General features: G+C 38.7%; 1 protein-coding gene across 1 annotated transcript; it reads left to right on the forward strand.

Moving 5' to 3' along the window:
• Positions 1-621: 621 nt before the first annotated feature.
• LOC110321763 (pyrin and HIN domain-containing protein 1-like) lies at positions 622-15151 on the forward strand. The gene is made up of 7 exons (XM_021198232.1): positions 622-757; positions 7213-7494; positions 8821-8957; positions 10155-10394; positions 11300-11716; positions 13512-13700; positions 14818-15151. The coding sequence occupies exons 2-7, from the start codon at positions 7233-7235 to the stop codon at positions 14836-14838; spliced, it is 1266 nt and encodes a 421-aa protein (XP_021053891.1). The 5' UTR covers positions 622-757; positions 7213-7232; the 3' UTR covers positions 14839-15151.
• Positions 15152-18419: the final 3268 nt, after the last annotated feature.

Consider the following 18419-nt stretch of genomic DNA (forward strand, 5'->3'; position numbering starts at 1 on the left):
AGCAGCTGGCAATTGCCAATTTCTCCTGCTGCTAGCTGCATCCTGCATCCTGAGCAGGAAAGAAAGTGGCCTGGTGACTTAGCTTTGCCTTTGTGGGTTCATCTTTCTAGAGCGCACATTCCTAGTGACTCACTTGTGAGTTTATTGGATACAGAGCTTTTATATTTGGTTCTCGTACCTGTAAGATTTGTAAGAAAAACAAAACACACCAATGGAATGGAACTGTCTCTGACTTTCTTATGGTAACTAAAAGGTATACAGGAAGAAAACTGTTGAGTTTCAATCTCTGAGGAAATCGAAAGCTATGCACTCTGCTGAGAGGAGAACTTGCTGTTTCTTAGCTCTTCTGCCCACAAAACAACACCCAGCTGAGACACTTAGCAAGCCTCAGTCCATGGAATGAGTTGAACCTGAGAATTTCTGTAGATTACATTCTCCAGTTCCCGAGAGATTTATTGGTTTATCTTCACACACACACACACAAACACACACACACACACACACACACACACACACACACACACACACACACACACACACACACACACACACACACACACACACTCACTCACTCACTCACTCACTCACTCACTCACTCACTCACACATACACACCAACTTCCCCCCCTCCAGGCAACAACAAACTTTAAGAAGAGGAAGGAGAAAAGAGAAGAGGACGAAGAGGAGTGGAGAAGCCTTGAGTCCTACCCTGTAGAAGATCTCAGAAGCTTTGCATCCCTAGAGAAACATCCAGCAAGGTGAGTTCTACCTGTTTTTTGTAGATAGTGTAGATACTAGCTACATCTGTAAAAACAACAAGGACAGAGAAAAGACCTTTGCTGGTTCTAGAGGAGAAGGCAGTGCAGATCTGGTGCCTGCTGCACTTAGCAGTGAGCCCACAGCAGCCGGATTAGAGTCAATCACTCAAAAAGATAGCGGACATCTTCAGTCCTCCACCACAGAGGAATGAGCTAAGAATAAAACATTTTGCATATCTTAGATTGTTTAATGAACTTTCTAAGTATAAATCTGAGTAAGTGGGTAATGTGAAGGCTTTAATTATCTCAAATAGAGAGTTCGTGGTTACCTGAGAGCGGTGGGGGAGTGAGTGGGAAAAAGCCAAGATAGTGACATGAAAAATTATAGTGAATGAAAAGTGCCTCTGGACAAGAAATGGAATTTTCTAGTATCCAATCACTATGTGTAGTAGGAAGTTTCTTGGGTTCATAATATATAAACACACAATGGTTTAACCATTTCCCTAGCACATTCTGTGTTGTTCTCTTCTTCACGCCTCTCTAAGGGTGGTAATTCCATTATTGTTAATTTCTACCATCTGGAAAGTTGTTTTGGCTGTTTTGTTTTCCTTTTGGTTCTCTAATGGTGAAGTGTAAGAGAGTGATGGAAAGTTAATTAGAACACATGTGTCTTGCACACTCACAGAACATTTTGAAGAATATATGTACCACAGCAGAGGACTTTGTGTGAACTTGGATAGAAGCTCTTAATTGATTTCAGAGTTCTGTGAATATTAGACCAGTCTCACTAAGTTTATTAATTATTGTTGCTAAACTTTCTAAATCACTGCAAAAGATTTTACTTATTTTTCCAGTTAGTAATCAAGAGATGTACTTCTTTCTTATTTATTATGATTATTTTTTATTTTATTTATTTTCATTTCAAATGTTATTCACTTTCCCAGTTTCCCTTCTGCAAACCTGCTATCTCATTCCCCCTTCCTCTGCTTCTATGAGGGTACCCCCCCCCACACACACACAACCATCCACTCCTGCCTCCCCACTCTGGCATTCCCCAACACTGGGGCATTGAGCATTCACAGGACCAAGGGTCTTCCCTCCTACTGATACCAAATAAGGCCATCCTCTGCTACATTTGCAGCAGGAGCCATACTCTTTGGTTGGTGGTTTAGTCCCTGAGAGCTCTGGGGGTTCTGGTTGGTTGATATTGTTGTTCTTCCCATGGGGTTGCAAACCCCTTCAGCTCCTTCAGTCCTTCTCCTAACTCCTCATTTGGGGTCCCACTGCTCAGTCTGATGGTTGGCTGCCAGCATCTGCATCTATATTAGTCAGGCACTGGCAGAGCCTCTAAAGAGATGTACTTCTAAATGTACCATGATATTCTGGTCTTTCTATTATTATTATGAACAAGCCAGCTCAGTCAGTCAACAAGATCTCAGGGAGGGAGGATTAAAAAGAACAAGGCAATTAGACGACATTATAACAGGACTCCAGTCAGTGCTGAGGCTGCAGCAGGTTTGCTTTTCCCAGTCAGTTCTTATACCATTCTAGGTACTTGCAGAGAATAGGGTCAGCTCTTAGATCAAAGACAAAGTGATCAAAAAAAAAGGGCAATGAATAAAGAGATCACACCAGGAAGTAATCAGCCAAAGCAATAAACAAAGTCTCCTGAGTCTTCGTTTCTAGGGACTTATCAGGATTACCAAGATAAAAGGAAAGCAACACCTTCCTTGACTGTGCTTACCTTGACCCTTGCATCAGCACAAATGCAATGCTCTTACTGATCCTACTTCCTCCTCTGAGCCCAGTGACAAGTACTGGCCAAATTTCTATAAACAGCACCAAAAGCTCTCCACTTTATTAGATAAATCAACTATTTGTAGGAATGCTATCATTTTGTAGCATTTTAAATCAACTTTAAATATAATACAGATGAAATGACTTTTTTTAGTTACAATATAAAGTGATTTGTTTTAAAAATTCCCCTTATTATTAATAAGGTTTATTAATAACATATGGCTATATATCAATTTGTATTATATTTTTATTATTTAAAATAATTTTAAATTTAAATATATTTTTACAATTCTTCCACTCCCCCAATTTTTTCATATCCTCTGTCCCTCTCTGTCTACCCAGCTTTAAGTTCTTTCTCAAAATAAAACCAAAAACCTTATAGCAAAACCCCCAAAACAAGAAAACAAAATAAAACAATACCCAGAAGAAAAAAGAATAAATAAAACAACTGCCAAACTGTAAGCAAATAAAAGCATGATGTGCGCCTGGGTTGGTGTCTATATTTCTCTTTTGGTAGTGTGCAGAATATCTTTTGGTACCAACAAAATTAGGAAGTGGGGGTGAGGCTTTATGTAGGCACCAGCCAGACATCTCTATGTTCAAAGAGTTGTGACAGTAAAATCTTCTTCAGTGGGGCCTTTTGTCAGTTTGTGGAGAGCATCCAGCAACCGAAAGTCTTGGCAAAAGCCTGGGCTGCTTGGAGTTTCCTGTGGGGACCCTTTGGACAACAACTCAGTTAAGTGTAACCCAATTCCAGTTATGGAAGCTTCACGAGGTGACATGAAGTGCCTAAGTGGGACTCTGTCTCTTCCATTATTTTGAAATTCCACTTAGACTGCCTTCACATATTTAACATTTTGGGAAATTTCTATTGTATTAGGTTTCCATACTACCCCTCAAATGTCCTTTAGCTTTATATTCTCTCCCCATATTCCCTTCTATAATTCCTTCGCCCTTTCCCCTTCCCACTTGATCTTCCTGTCCCAAGTTCCATTCCATAATTATCTATTATTTTATTTCCATTTCTTAAAGAGATCTATCTCTTCATTCCATCCAGTATTTCTCTACCTGTGGGTGGGACCTGTTTGGTGGTTTGAATGACCCTTTAACATGGGTTGCATATCAGATGTCCTATATATCAGATATTCTGCGTATCAGATATTTACAGTTCATAACAGTAGCAAAATTACAGTTATGAAATAGCAACAATAGTTTTGTGGTTGGGGTCACCACAAGAGGAACTGTATTAAAGAGTTTCAGTATCAGGAAGATGGAGAACAACAGCTCAAGTCATTTACTCTACACCTACTCCCTGTGGTTCTACAGATTATAGCTGGGTTATCATTGACTTAACCATAGCTACATATCTTAAATAAAATTTAACAAAAGCTTTTATTTACATGACTATGACATATATATTCAGGCTCATAATACCATTTTTCTAGTTTTTGCTATAGTTATATCATTTGTGATACTTCTGTATTCTCCTCCTTGCCTCTTCTTTACAGCTATAGCTATGTCATAGTTTAAAGGAAACTATTAGTGAATTGTTACATCCTTTCCATTGCCCTAACAGCCATCTATCCTTCCTGTTTTTCTTCTTCTTCACCAGGGCTTCTCTTGTAATGCACAGGCAAGACCAGTAAAATTTGTGCTTCTGTTAAGTTTTTACTGTAAGGAAATCCAACTTTACTCACAATTGCTTCCCCACAATTAATTCTAATATCTGTTTTTTTGTGGTTTTGGTCTTTGAAACTACTGAGGCTGTCAGTATCAGACAATATATTTGTGAAACTGTCATGTTTATCAATTTATCTGTGTTAAGATACTACTTGCAGGCTTGGTTTCATTTTTGATTTTAATTTATGCTAAGTTTAAGGTACCTCCTTATACCAGAAGGAATATATTTTCCTATCCAGAATGTGGTATCTGCAGATGTATATTAATGCCTATTTCCTAAATACAATTTTACTGGGAATTTCATTGAGATTGGGATCATTACCTCAAAGTCAAGACGATATGTCAAGAACAAAACGTGGTGGTTCCCATGTAAGCGGGATGCATACGAATTACTCATACCTCCTGACGTGTCACATATTATTATCTTTTGGAGCTGTGTTTTGTCACAAGTCATGAAAGAAATCAAAGTTTTACATTTTTCAAGCTCTTTGGTTTCTTACATCATGGAGCAGTAGTATGTAAAATCCACACACTCTTGTTTAAGGCATCATGGAGCAGTAGTATGTAAAATTCACACACTCTTGTTCAAGGCAAAGTTGCTGCTGAGAATGAGCTCTAACCTTGTCCTCAAATGTTTGCTGATCTAGTTGTACTGACTACTTTCATGTCAGCTTGACACAAACTAGAGTCATTTTGTAAACCAGAATCTTGATTGAAAAAATGGGTCTGCAGGGCGTGGTGGCACACTCCTTTAATCCCAGCACTTGGGAGGCAGAGGCAGGTGAATTTCTGAGTTCAAGGCAAGCCTGGTCTACAAAGCGAGTTCCAGGACAGCCAGGGCTACACAGAGAAACCCTGTCTCGAAAAACAGAAAAAAAAAAAAAAAAAAAGAGTCTACCAGACTGGCTTGTGGGCATGCCTGTGGGGGAGTTTTCTTGATTAATATGGGAGGTCCAGTTCACTGTGAGAAGTGCCATCCCTGAACTGGTGGTCCTGGGTCCTGTAAGAAAGCATGCTGAACAAGCTATGGAGAGCAAGCCAGTAAGCAGCATCCCTCTGTGGCATAAGGAAGAAAGAGTTTATTTTGTACACTACAGCATATCATTAAAGGAAATCAGGACAGGATGTTAAAGCAAGAAACTGGAGGATGAGGCCCTTTCCTCCCCAAGCAGCTTTGGGTCAATGTTTTATCACAGCAGTAGAATCCTTAAGATAGCAGTCTTCATGTCTGAAGGTTTACAGAACACTCACGTTTTTCAATATCTTTAATCATCTTAACTAGCATGTATCTTTGAGTGGACTTTCCCTTCATCCTCTGGGCCTTTTCAGCCACATGATGCTTATAATTTTTCTCAAAAGAATAGCAATGAATAGGCCCAGGAAATTTAACATTCCAATTATACAAACGATATACAGAACATAATTCTTAACCCACAGTACTTACAGATTTAAGTTGTTTTGGAACTTATTCAGATGCTGAGTCACCCAGAAAGTACACACATGGCTAATCAGATCCAGACTTGCAGGATAATGGTCTTTCAGGAATTCTGGAACATTCCAGAAGGCAAAGGCTCATCTTGTTTCCCTTCTTAAAAGTTGTTATAGGCTGCAGACAGAAAGAAATGAGTGAATGGCAGTGAAACTCTATTTAGCTACATCACAGAGCAGGACAAGTGCAGGAAGGCTGTAGACCCTCAGGCCTCTCATATTAAGAGTAAAGGAGCATAAATACAAAGATCATTTGAGGCTTCCCAGAAGATTTTAAGGAGTAAGGTTTAAAAAAAAACAACAACAAATTGAGGGATCATCGAGGGATTTAAACTGAATGTAGTCATCGTTTATAAACAAAAAACAGATTCTATGAACAAATAAAGAGTGATAAATGATATCAAAAGACATCAAACAGAAAGGAGAAAAAACCAAACAACTTTTGGAATACTTCTACCCAATAAATATTGTGACCTGACTCTAAAAAGTATGTAGATGTTCAGCACAGTGACAATCATTTGGCCACAGAGGACCCTGAGATGAGGATTCATCAGAAACAGAATGCCAATAAGAGATGATTAGAACCAAGTGGGCAAGCGTCAGTGCCTCCAGCAAAGGTTGTGTGTTGTAGCTAACCAATATTCATTTATAAGGTGAGAGGATGCAGCCCCTTTGCATAAAATCCATTTCAGTCAACAGTGTAGAGAAGCGACAAGCTTCATACATCCAGAGATAAGCTCCAACATCAATGATTACAAACCAGATGATTAGAAAGACCAATCAGAATTTCAACATATCTGATGGTTTGAATAAGGATGCTCCCAACATGGGTTCCTAGATTTGAATGGCTAGTCACTAGAGAGTGGCACTATTTTAAAGGATTAGGAAGTACAACCTTGTTGGAATAGGCATGGCCTTGTTGGAGAAAGTATGTCACTGGGTGTGGGCTTAGACATTTCAAAAGCCCAAGCCAGGTCCAGTGGCTCTCTCTTCCTGATGCCTATGGATCCTGATGTAGAACTCGCAGCTATTTTTCCAGCACCACATCTCCTTGCCTGTTGCCATGCTCCCTACTATGATGATGATGGATTAAGCCTCTGAAACTGTAAGCAAGCACCTAATTAAATGCTTTCTTTTCTAAGAGTTTCTGTGGTCATAGTGTCTCTTCACAGCAATAGAACAATGACTAAGACAATGCTTATAGTCCATACTCTAAAAACTGCAGCAACTGTTTATTTCTATTTTCTTCCACCACAGACCATGACAGACCTAACTAAGCCACATACTGTTGTTAACAGGGAAGAATTTTCTAGGCTTGTTTATTAATGGATTAATTCTGCGCTCATTTTTCAAAATGGCTCACTTCACAATCTCTCTCATAAAGACAACTGTGAACACTATGGCATGGGTCTTTCACTCACCTGGGCGTATCTTGTCTTTGAATTTGTATGTAAATGTATATAATTCTGTATGCTATTATTCTCATTTAGGTTCACACATAATTCGAAAGATGGTGAATGAATACAAGGGAATTGTTCTGCTGACAGGATTAATGGGTATTAACGACCATGATTTTAGAATGGTTAAGTCCTTGTTGAGCAAAGAACTAAAACTAAATAAAATGCAAGATGAGTACGACAGAGTTAAGATTGCTGACTTGATGGAAGACAAGTTCCCAAAAGATGCTGGAGTGGACCAACTGATAAAACTATATAAGCAGATTCCAGGACTTGGAGATATTGCTACTAAACTCAAAAATGAGAAGGCAAAAGGTAATAGGGGAACACCCTGGATGCCACCCTTTCTTTAGTTTTTTCAAACATGTTCTCACTCCACAGTGATCATAAGTGACATGGCCTATTATGGTGTGTGCCTCAGGATATATAGAAATGGCAACATTTCAGGTGTCAAAATATTTTCATCTGACAAAATCTCCTTCCTGCAAAGAATTTTGGTGTATTTGGGGTTGGATATCTTTGGGGGCATTCTGAAAAATAAAAACACAGAAGTTCTTGGGAGATGAGACTTCTCCCTACAGTAGAAAGGTGAGAAAATTATAAAATAAAGTTAGGTATATTTATTTTAAAATATTTAGTAAATTAATTAAATTTAGGTATATTTATTTTAAAATATTTAGTAAATTAATGTTAATGCTCCATTAAGACACTCAACATTATCTGTTATACAAAAAAATAGTAAATAATTACATTAAAGTCTACTTCTCAGTGATAAGAAGTAGTTCCACTTTTAAAGTCACCGGGCTTTAAACAAACAAACAAAAAAAGTATAGTTAATTTGGTCTTAAAAGTCCTATCTGTGGTCCCATCTGTGAAAGATGAAACACAGAGATATTCAGTTTAAGACCAGACTGTAGCTATGTAGATAGACTCAATATCAAACCCTACAAACAATCAATAATCAAATTAATAGATTAAAACCAAACAGACACAAAGGTAAATAGCAGCATTTTGTCATATCACCAAACAGATCATTCCTTTCAATGATTTTCTAATTCTTAGTGATAATCTACAGAGGATGATTTGTCAATGATTATTGTCATAGGAGAATTTAGTGGCCAGTGATCAACACTGGATGACTACTACTGTGCTCTATGCTGTTTTTGAGAAAAAGTCTCTTACTGAATGTGAGGCTCTCATTCTCTGTTAAACAGGCAAGCTAGAATATGCCTGCTCGGCCTAAAAGCTCTAGATGGGCAATTTTAGTTGTCACTAGATAGCCAAAATCAGGTTTTCATGCTTGAGAGCCAGGGCTTTACACACTGAAACATCTCCCCAGAACTAAACTTTAAATTATTAGACATAGACTGTAGAATAAGAGGGTTGGGGCAGGGCTTGACTGATAGACATAGAAGTCCCCAGGATGGGAAAACTATACCAACTTAACTTGGGGAGAACAAGAAAAACCCAGAGGCAGTCCTGTGCCTGACTTCAGAGTTTTGGCCACTGTGTGGGTACAGAATACTTCTCTAGCAGCGGAAGGTAAGCACAGTGAGACACGTGGGAGCTGAGAGCAAAGGGTGTACTTCAGTTCTCTTAGACAGGTTCCCTGTGTTTGCTGTCTTTTCTCTTTTGCATCAGCTAAAAGGAAACAGACAGGGAAAAGGAAAACGGCAGCAAAAAGACAAAAGCGAGAAGAACCCAGTACTTCCCAACCTATGTCCACCACAAATGAAGAGGCGGAGCCAGGATCAGGGAGGAGTACACCTGACACACAGGTATGGTGCCTAAGTTCCCAGTGGAACATCTACTAAGGTCCTCCCCATTTTACCACCAAGTGAACACTTATCTGTCCATCTAGTCATAGGACCTCGTAAAAATCGATATTTGAAGTAATTAATTTTATATTTACTGGTCATTCACATGTCTGAACTACTGCATGCTGTAACTTATGTTATGGAATTCTCTACAATGGAAATATAAAATCATTACTTAGGCAGGCAAGATGGCTCAGCAAGTAAAGGTGCTTAGTGGCATGCTGATAGTCCATGTTCAACTCACAGATCCAACAGGGTAGACTGATAGAACCATCTCCCACAAGATGCCTTGTGATGTCTGCATGGCCACAATGGTACATCCACTCAAACAGGCACAATATGGGAGTATAAAACAGGCTAAGTCATTATTTTTTTCTTTAGACATTGTTTAAATGTGGTCAGTTTAGAGACATTGCTTTCCAAAGCCTGTTAGAGGATATTGAACCTCAACTTGTACTTTCTAAATATAGATCGGCTAATCTGTCACCACAGTGATGTACAGAAGAGTGATGTAAATGAATTGTTTGATTCAGTGTGAGGCAATCCTACCTCTGATCTTCTATTTAAAGGATGCTGTTCTCAAGGATCTTGAATCTCTTGTTTCGAAAATGATAGTGCTTCATTTAACACTGAAAACCATGACTAGGGGAGGGGTTCAGAATAAGTAGGAGAGGAGAGAGCAGTTTGGCATGCATTAAGAGTTTGGGTTTAGTCTCCAACACAATAAAGGAAGAAAATTGACTGTTATCAAGACAAAGAGATGTGGATCACTGAGGGAAAGCAAACTCATATATACCTAGGATTTTACAATCTCTTCATGCAATTAAATCACTCACCCTATTGTCAAATGCTTATATCAACACCCCAGTTAAATAAACTGTTTTCCTCCTTGGGAAGGTATGCCATTATGAAGTCATTTTGATGGCAATAGACTATATAGGCAGCAGTTAAATTTACCTAGAGTTTTTAGAAGGTCAGTTAAAAGACTCTAATGTTAACAGATGATACCAGAAATACTGAACTCTTGTCACAAATACCTCAGGAGATTACAGAACCATCTTACATGTTTGCCAGAATCTGACTCATCAGGTGTCTGCAGCTACAGCCTCAGCCCCTTGACTTCTCAAATGCCTTCCAACTCCCTCCCGTATTGTCCAGGTTGCTCAGTTATCTTTACCAGCTGCTTCCAGAAGGAACCAAACCATTCAAATATCTCCAACAATAGCATCCAGCAGTGGTCAGACCAGCAGCAGATCTCCAGAAACATTGCAAAGCATCATTCAGCCCCCTGAGACTCCAACAAGATCATCCAGTAGCATTCTGACCCCTCAAGTGTTTCCAGGAACAGCATCTAGCAGTGTTCAGGCACTTGGAATTCCTCTAGCAACACCAGCCAAGGTAATTTTCTGTTTTCACAATATAATGACAGATGTTATTGCAACCTTGGACAAGCTCATTAATCCCTGTACTAGCTTTCTTTCTTTCCCAGTGATGAAACATTTTGAACAAAAAGCAACTTGGGAAGGAAAGAGTTTATTTCAGTATAAGCTTCCTTCATTGAGGGAAGCCAAAGCAGAAACTCAAGGCAGGAACCTGAAGGTGGGAATTGAAACAGAGACCAAAAAGGAGGCCCTTACTTGCTGAGCTTGCTTTCTTATGTAATACAGAAACATCTACCTGAGATGGCACCACTCAGAGAGAACCACTATGTCTTCCAACATCAATCATTAACAACAACAACAACAACAACAACAACAACAACACTAACAACAAATGCCCTATAGCCTGGCTGCCAAGCCAATCTAATGGAGGCAACTTCTCAGTTTAGATTCCCTCTTTCTGGTCCTTTTAGTTTATATCAAGTTGACAAAACTAAGAGAATGCCAAGTAAAATCCAGAAAGTGTAGCAGTCATCTCTATAACCATAGTGTGCTCCAATGGAGAGCCAAGAGAACACACAAGATTCCCCAAGCACCTTACAGGCCAGCCCTCCTGGCACACACCACAGTGAACAAGAAAGAACCTATCCCCGACAAGGTGAAAAGACAAAACTAGCACCACAGCTTGTGCTGTGTTCTCTGTCACTCACACATATATGAACATTCTTACACTCATTCTCACAGAAAGCAATTTTTAAAAATATTTAACATAGTTAATATATGTTGAATTACCAATCATGCAATCAGTGTAGGCTCAAATGATTTTATTATATGAAACTGCATGAGGAATGTATGAAGATAATTCTCATTCTACCTAATTATTTGCCTTAATTGCATCCTTTTTGCTGTGTACATTCTATGCAGAGACCAAGACTGAAAAATGTACCCAGAGAACCTTCTGAGGAAAATGGTCACCAGCAAGGTTCCAAAAGAGTGATGGTGTTAAAAGCAACAGAGCCATTTGCATATGACATGAGAGGAGAGAAGAAGATGTTCCATGCCACCGTGGCTACGGAGACAGAATTTTTTAGAGTGAAGGTGTTTGACATTGTCCTGAAGGATAAGTTCATCCCATATAAGGTCCTTACCATCTCAGACTATGTTGGTTGCAATGGGTTCATAAATATACAGAGGGCATCTAGTGTGTCAGAGGTAAATGATGGCAAACCAATGAATATCCCAACTTCACTGAAACAACGTGCCAATCAAACACCTAAAATCAACTATCTTTGCTCAAAGAGAAGAGGAATATTTGTGAATGGAGTGTTTATTGTATGGAAGGTAAGATATTGTATTATTTGATAAAATTTCTTCTGCAATCTCTAATTTTCAGTCTTGGTTTGGCAGATGCTATCAGTCAATTGACTGAGTGCCAGAATTCAAGGCCTTCTTGATCAGTGTTGTAGACTGGGGTATCATGATGAAAATTTCTTTAGAAAGAGCTTTGCCAAGAAACTGTGGCTATTCATAGACATCCATAGACTGTGCATTTACATCAATACTTGTATCATTTAACTTTTGCTTCATTGAGTTCTTCACTTCTTATATTATTGAGAATTTGATGGAGAATTTGAGGGTTAATGTCCTAAGAGATGACATGGCTGTAATAACCAAAACACAAATCAAAATAAACCCATCTGCCCATAAATGGAGCTGGTCCAGAAAGTTTGGTTCTGATCACCACATCACTGAAGGGTTCCCTGCCTTCTATTCTTTACTTTTAGCCAAAAGGGTAGTTAAGAGAATGACCTCTGCTTTAAATGATGAGAGAAAGAAATATAACAGGTAAAGAAAGGCTGTTTAATCTCTTAGTTTATAAATAGAAATAATGAAATGGAAAAATAATTAAAGAGAATTTCTTTTAGTTCCAGTTATCTATGCTTAACAGACCTAAATGCTTTCAAATCACAAATTCATAGTGCGTGTGTGTGTGTGTGTGTGTGTGTGTGTGTGTGTGTGTGTGTGTGTGTGTTTATGCTCTCACACACAGGTGCACCTGCACACACAGTGATTTTTTTGTTTTTGTTTTTTCAGACATTTCTGTGCAGTTAATTTAAATGAATGTGCAGGTATAATAGCTATACAGTTCAAAAATTAACTGAGTGGAGTACAAACTGACACAGCAGGGATTAGGAAATGTGTGTGTCACACGAATGTGGATCTAGTCAATGAAAACTCAAAACAGTACTTCTACACAAAAATAACCAAGGTGGCCTTTTTATCTTTATATTGGAAATTATATAAGAAATGCAGAGATTTTGTTTTCACTTTTCTTACGTAGACTCCTGAAGAAATTTAACCTATACTGGTATAGTAGTAAAAATTTAGACATTTTTTCCCCTATGGGGGAAAACCGCAGCAAACTTAGGTATATATTCTCTAAAGGATCAGAACTGATAGAATAAATCTATATATACTAGAAAGAGATAGTAAAGTAGCTTTATAGGCTATGGTCTGGCCACTCAAATAATTTTGTTGGCTACTCCCAACAAAAAGTCCAATAATCTTATGTTTAGCTGTTCATTCCATGAGGTTGAATTTCCTAGATTTTCATCAATCTACACTGGATCCCCAAAGAAGTAGGTTCCAATAACTGTAAAGGAATGGCTCAGCAGCAGAGTATATGGAGTTACCTGTGAGTGTGAGGGCAGACAGGTAAGAAGGAATAGCTTCCTACTCCCAGGTCTTTTTCTGCATGCTTCCATCAGAAGGTGTGACCCAAGTCTGAAATGGGTCGCGTGACCTCAAATTGTCTGGAAGTAAGTTTAGTCTTCCCACCTGAATGATCCAATCAAGGATAACCCCTTACCTTTGCATCCAGATGTTTGTATTTTAGTTGATTCTTGGTGTGGTCAAGTTGACAACCAAGACTGGGCATCACAGGCTATAATAAGGAAAACTTGAAAGGGGTTTACACATCAGGATTTGCAACCCAGACTCTGTTTTGCTGCCTCATATCTCAACCTAAACCCCTATTTTTCTTGTGAGCAGCAAGATTCTGCAGATCCCCTTCAATCTGATAGATGTGACAATGTCTGGCCATTTCTCACAGAATGAGTATTAATTTATTTGTCAGAAAGAAGAAAAGAGGGATTGCATTTGCTACGAGATAGGAGATGATACAGGGATGATGGAAGTGGAGGTCTACGGACGACTGACCAACGTTGTTTGTAATCCCGGAGATAAACTCAGACTTATATGCTTTGAACTGATCTCAAATGAAGAAAAAGTACAGCTGAGATCTACAAGACACAGTAACATGCAGGTGTGTGCTCTAGGGGAACATCCTCCTTCCCAAGGGTCATGATTTTAATATTATACTGAAACTCAGTGCTGCCATAGCATAGAAAATTCAAGAGATGAAAGAAACGTATGTTTCCCAGTTAATATATGTAAACATCTCCTTTTTACCCTTTAAACTATGATTTTAGTCATAGAAAAAAAGGAAATTCAGAAAGATTCTTAAACATTGTTATATTATGGGCTGGACATGGTAGTTTATACCTTTAATTCCACCACTTAGGAGACTGGAGCAGGTTGATATATATATGAGTTGGGGGCTAGCCTGGATTGCATAGTGAGTTCTAAGCCAGTCCAATTCCAAAACAGTCCGGTTTTTTTGTTTGTTTTATTTTGTTTTGTAAAGTAACAAAAGCAATAACTTTATCCAAGCAGAGAGATTATCTGATAAGAATGTGGCTTTAAGAGATGTGTTTCAAATTCCTGCTACACGGTTTCTTTTCAAGATGACTAAAACTCCTCATCTACAACATAAAATTGATGCACATCACCAAGACTCATAGGCAGAACTTACAACAGCTCATATAAGGAGCCAAGAATGCCCAGAGCAAGTTAGTCCACAAAGCTGCCAGAGTCCATGTTCTTGTCACCCTGACACACAGATCCATACAGTATTTGCTGTACATTAAAGCAAGGCTAAGATTAGAGTACTAATAAATGAAATACAGGGGCTGGCCTCCTGAGTCGCATTGTAATGTTCTCAGAGAGCCCTAGTTCTCAGGATCATCAGTCAACATTCTAAACCCTCCCACAGCAGCTGTTCGGGGCATGCATTTTGTACATTCTTCCTGCTCTCCTTCCCAGTACGAGCCCTTCACTCAAGAGCCCTTGCCTTTAGGTCTTGCACCTTCTTCTCTCTCATTGCTCCATAGACTATCATTCTCTTCCACATTCATCCATGCTGGTTTAGAGTAAAAAAATACATTTTTGTACTCTCTAGCCAAAGAGCAAAAAGGACCACAGGTGATGATGAAAAAAAAAGATAAAAGTGGCTCATAGAGACAAGATAGTGTGACTAAATGGGGGAAGTGTATGACCAGCTACACCAAGACTGATCTAATGTCATTACTATCTTTTTCAAGGTCATCAAGGCTAGGAACTGAGAAACAACCACCCAGCCCTGCTTCCTTTATGAAACTGCATGAATTCTTGTTTGGGGGACTTGGACGGCACTGATGTTTATACAGATAAGATCCTGTTCCAACTACAGAAAAATGTCATTCAACTGATCAAATCCAGCTCTTCGCTTTAGGAAATGGTGCTTATTCTTTCTACAGTTTTAGCATTTTATTACGTATTTTGATTCTATAGTGTTCATACTTTGAAAGAAAAAACTTCAGGTACTTCACAAGTTTCTTGCATTTGTCAGTTGCTTTAAAACTGGGTCTGCAGACCAAGGTGGAATACATAAGTTTCATGAAATATTTTCATTTGTTTTGGATGTGCTATTTAAAGACAAAGCCTTGCTCATAAAGGAACAGATTGTGTCATCCTCAGAGAAATCAAGCCATCAATAAAAAGCATGAAGAGGCTGAAATGCAGGCTGGAATGCACTTGTGGAGATTAATGTCTTCAGGAGTGATGCAGTCCTTCCTATGCTTTTCCCTGAGTCAATGTGAGTATATTGTAGAGTTTAGTCATTTGAAATAAGAATTTCCAGAAGTGAGCCGGGCAGTGGTGGCGCACGCTTTTAATCCCAGCACTTGGGAGGCAGAGGCAGGTGGATTTCTGAGTTCGAGGCCAGCCTGGTCTACAATGAGTTCCAGGACAGCCAGGGCTATACAGAGAAACCCTGTCTCGAACCCCCACCCCCCACCCCACCCCCCAAAAAAAAGAATTTCCAGAAGTGGATGATGATCAGAGTACATTGTATTGCTTGCAACAGTAAGGAGTCTCACCTCTGAATATAGGGTAAAGAATGTCAAGGCAATCTTGAGACCACGAGGAAGCTGTCCAAAAACAAAGCTAAGAAAATGTACTAAGAAACTATTGATGAGCCTGAGTCAAGGCTTCCTGCACTGTTAATTACCTCTCTCGTTGTTATGACCGTATATCTAGAAACAGCAACTGAGAGAGATGCTTTATATTGGCTCACGGTTTAATGGTAGATGAGAGTGCAGTGGCTGATCACATTGTATCCGCAGAGCAGAAAGCAGAGAGCAATTGTAGGCTCTTGAGGAGAACTCTCTCTCTTTTTATATTCAGTTCATAAACATTGCCAGTGGAATGTTGTCACCCACATTTAGGCTGAATTCTCAAACTGATTAACAGAAAAAAAAATTCTTCACAAAGATGCCCAGAGTGTTGTCTCCTAAGGGGATCTATATCCTGTTACATTTATAATCAGTATCAATAACGACACTGGGCAATGATGATCAATCATGGAGAAAAGGGGCAAAGGAAAGGTAGAAATAGCAGCTATAACAAGATAAGCACAAGGTATAAGTGTTTCTGATCTCTTGGAAATTTGTGAAGGCAAAGGCCTCAGTAGAGTGACATTGGAAAATAGGATTAATTGGGATGTGTGAAGGTCATAAGGGTTTTATTAGTTCTCATAAATAGATTGATATTGCTACAAAGTAATGGGTCTTGAGGATTGATTTCCTGGATTTTTTTTTATATTACTACCACATAAGAAGAAATCAATCAAGCATAGGGTATAGTTTAGCAACTTGGAACTCCACTTGGCTTGGGGCATATAACCAACCCCCTTCTAACAATGAACTGGAAGCTTCAGAGACTTACTTTCAAACACTATGCAAACAAACCCCTCTATGAACAAGGTACCTACAAACTAATCGACAACCTAGAACACTGAAGGGCATCAGCCTTCAGATATATGTTTCAAACAAGTAGGTTATTCTTATAGCAATTCTTTAGTAATATATATCCAGAACACATCTTGATACCACAAAAGATGGCCTGATCCAGCCTAGACTTGTTTGAGTGCATAAATGAGACAAACTGTCTCCTATTTACCATTTTATGCCTATATATTATTGTATATGCTACTGTTTAATATTAGATGCATCATGGAAAGGAACCTATGCAATGAACAAAATCCTATGATACCCAAGTTGGTCAATCAACCTCCTACTTCTCTTGAACTCCATAATGTTAACACCACAGTGATTGCTATGCTTCAGTATCTTCATTTATGTGGCCTGTTGTTCACCTTGACTTCATATTTCTTCCTAACCTGCACGATCTCTTACCTTTAAATAAACATTCCCACCTACTTTGAAAGCTGTATGATTTTTCAATTTAATTTCTGAATAAGTGGTCAAGAACCTGAGCACACAAATCTCTTATGTCTTAGGGTTTCTATTGCTGTGATGAAATTCTATGAGAAGAGCAAGTTTGGGGCAGGGGGTTATATTTGGTTGACTATCACTATTCATCAATGAAGGAAGTTATGATAAGAACTCGGGGAAGGAAGCTGGATGCAGGAGCTGATGCAGAGGTCATGGAGAGATGCTGCTCACTGGTTTGTTATTCATGGCTTGCTTAGCCTGTTTTCTTATAGAACTCAGGGCCAACAGCCCAGGAATGGTACCACCCACAATGGGCTGTGCCCTTCTCCATCTAGCATTAAGAAAAGACCTTAGGGCTGTATCTTACAAAGCAATTTTCTCAATTGAGGTTCTCTCCTTTCAGATAACCTAGCTTGTTTCAAGTTGACATAAAACTACATAGCACATCTGGTAACAAGGATACAGCAAGAAATCTCACTAAATGCCAAAGTCTTTATTTTTGTTTTCCCAGAACAAAAGAGAACTGAGAGAAATAAATGTCTATTAATTAAAAATTACCTGATATGTGACATCCTCATATAAAAATAAAAAACAAACTAAGAGAGTAGGTAAGAATGTTGTTACCCTAATAGGTGTGAAAGGATTATGACTTTGACAAATTTGAAAATGTATTCAAAAATATGCTCTTCAATGCTATTCCATGAAAAAGAGAAAAATGATGTTGAAGATACCTGTGCACAGTAAGCAGAAACTGGTTTAGATCCTACTCATGTTCACATAAAGACACAATCTCCTCTTTCTAAACTTATCCCACTCAAAATAGAAAGTTCACTAGACCTGTTGTGCTCTTTTTTATGTTCAGGCAAGAGAAAAAGTATGACAATAGGTACAATAGTGGCACTACTTTTAAAGCAGTAACTAACTGCATTTAGAATGGATTTAAGTCCCACTGCATAAGAGAGTATTGATGGCTAGTACTCTGTACATGCTCAAATCTTCATGGTTCAAGCAGGAATGGGTCTCTGAAAGGAACATCTTACTTCTGTTTTCCTCAAAGACATATTTCCAAAATGACATCAGAATATTTGTGTTTATTCACACAATTTGCTGCCATAGAAAATAAAAGCTCATGTTGGAGTTCTCCATATTGTTAATAAAATAATTTAGAAACAGACTCTGAAGGAAGCTTGAGGCCAATTTCATGAGCGTTTCAGAGAAAAACAATCAAGCATCATGCATTCTGTAAATCTAGGTAGCTGCTAGAATGGGGCAAGGTGGAGAAAATGAAAAGAAAAGCCCAGGCCTTTCTGATTTCAGGTCCAAGAAATCACATATGTACAGCCATGGATATTAAACACATGGTTTCAAAGCATGAGGGAAAGCAGTTCAAGATGAAGATCAAAAACACTCAGAGTGTCAGGGAAAGAGTG

The sequence above is a fragment of the Mus pahari genome, chromosome 5 (assembly GCF_900095145.1).
Source record: "Mus pahari chromosome 5, PAHARI_EIJ_v1.1, whole genome shotgun sequence".
NCBI classification, from domain to species: Eukaryota; Metazoa; Chordata; class Mammalia; order Rodentia; family Muridae; genus Mus; species Mus pahari.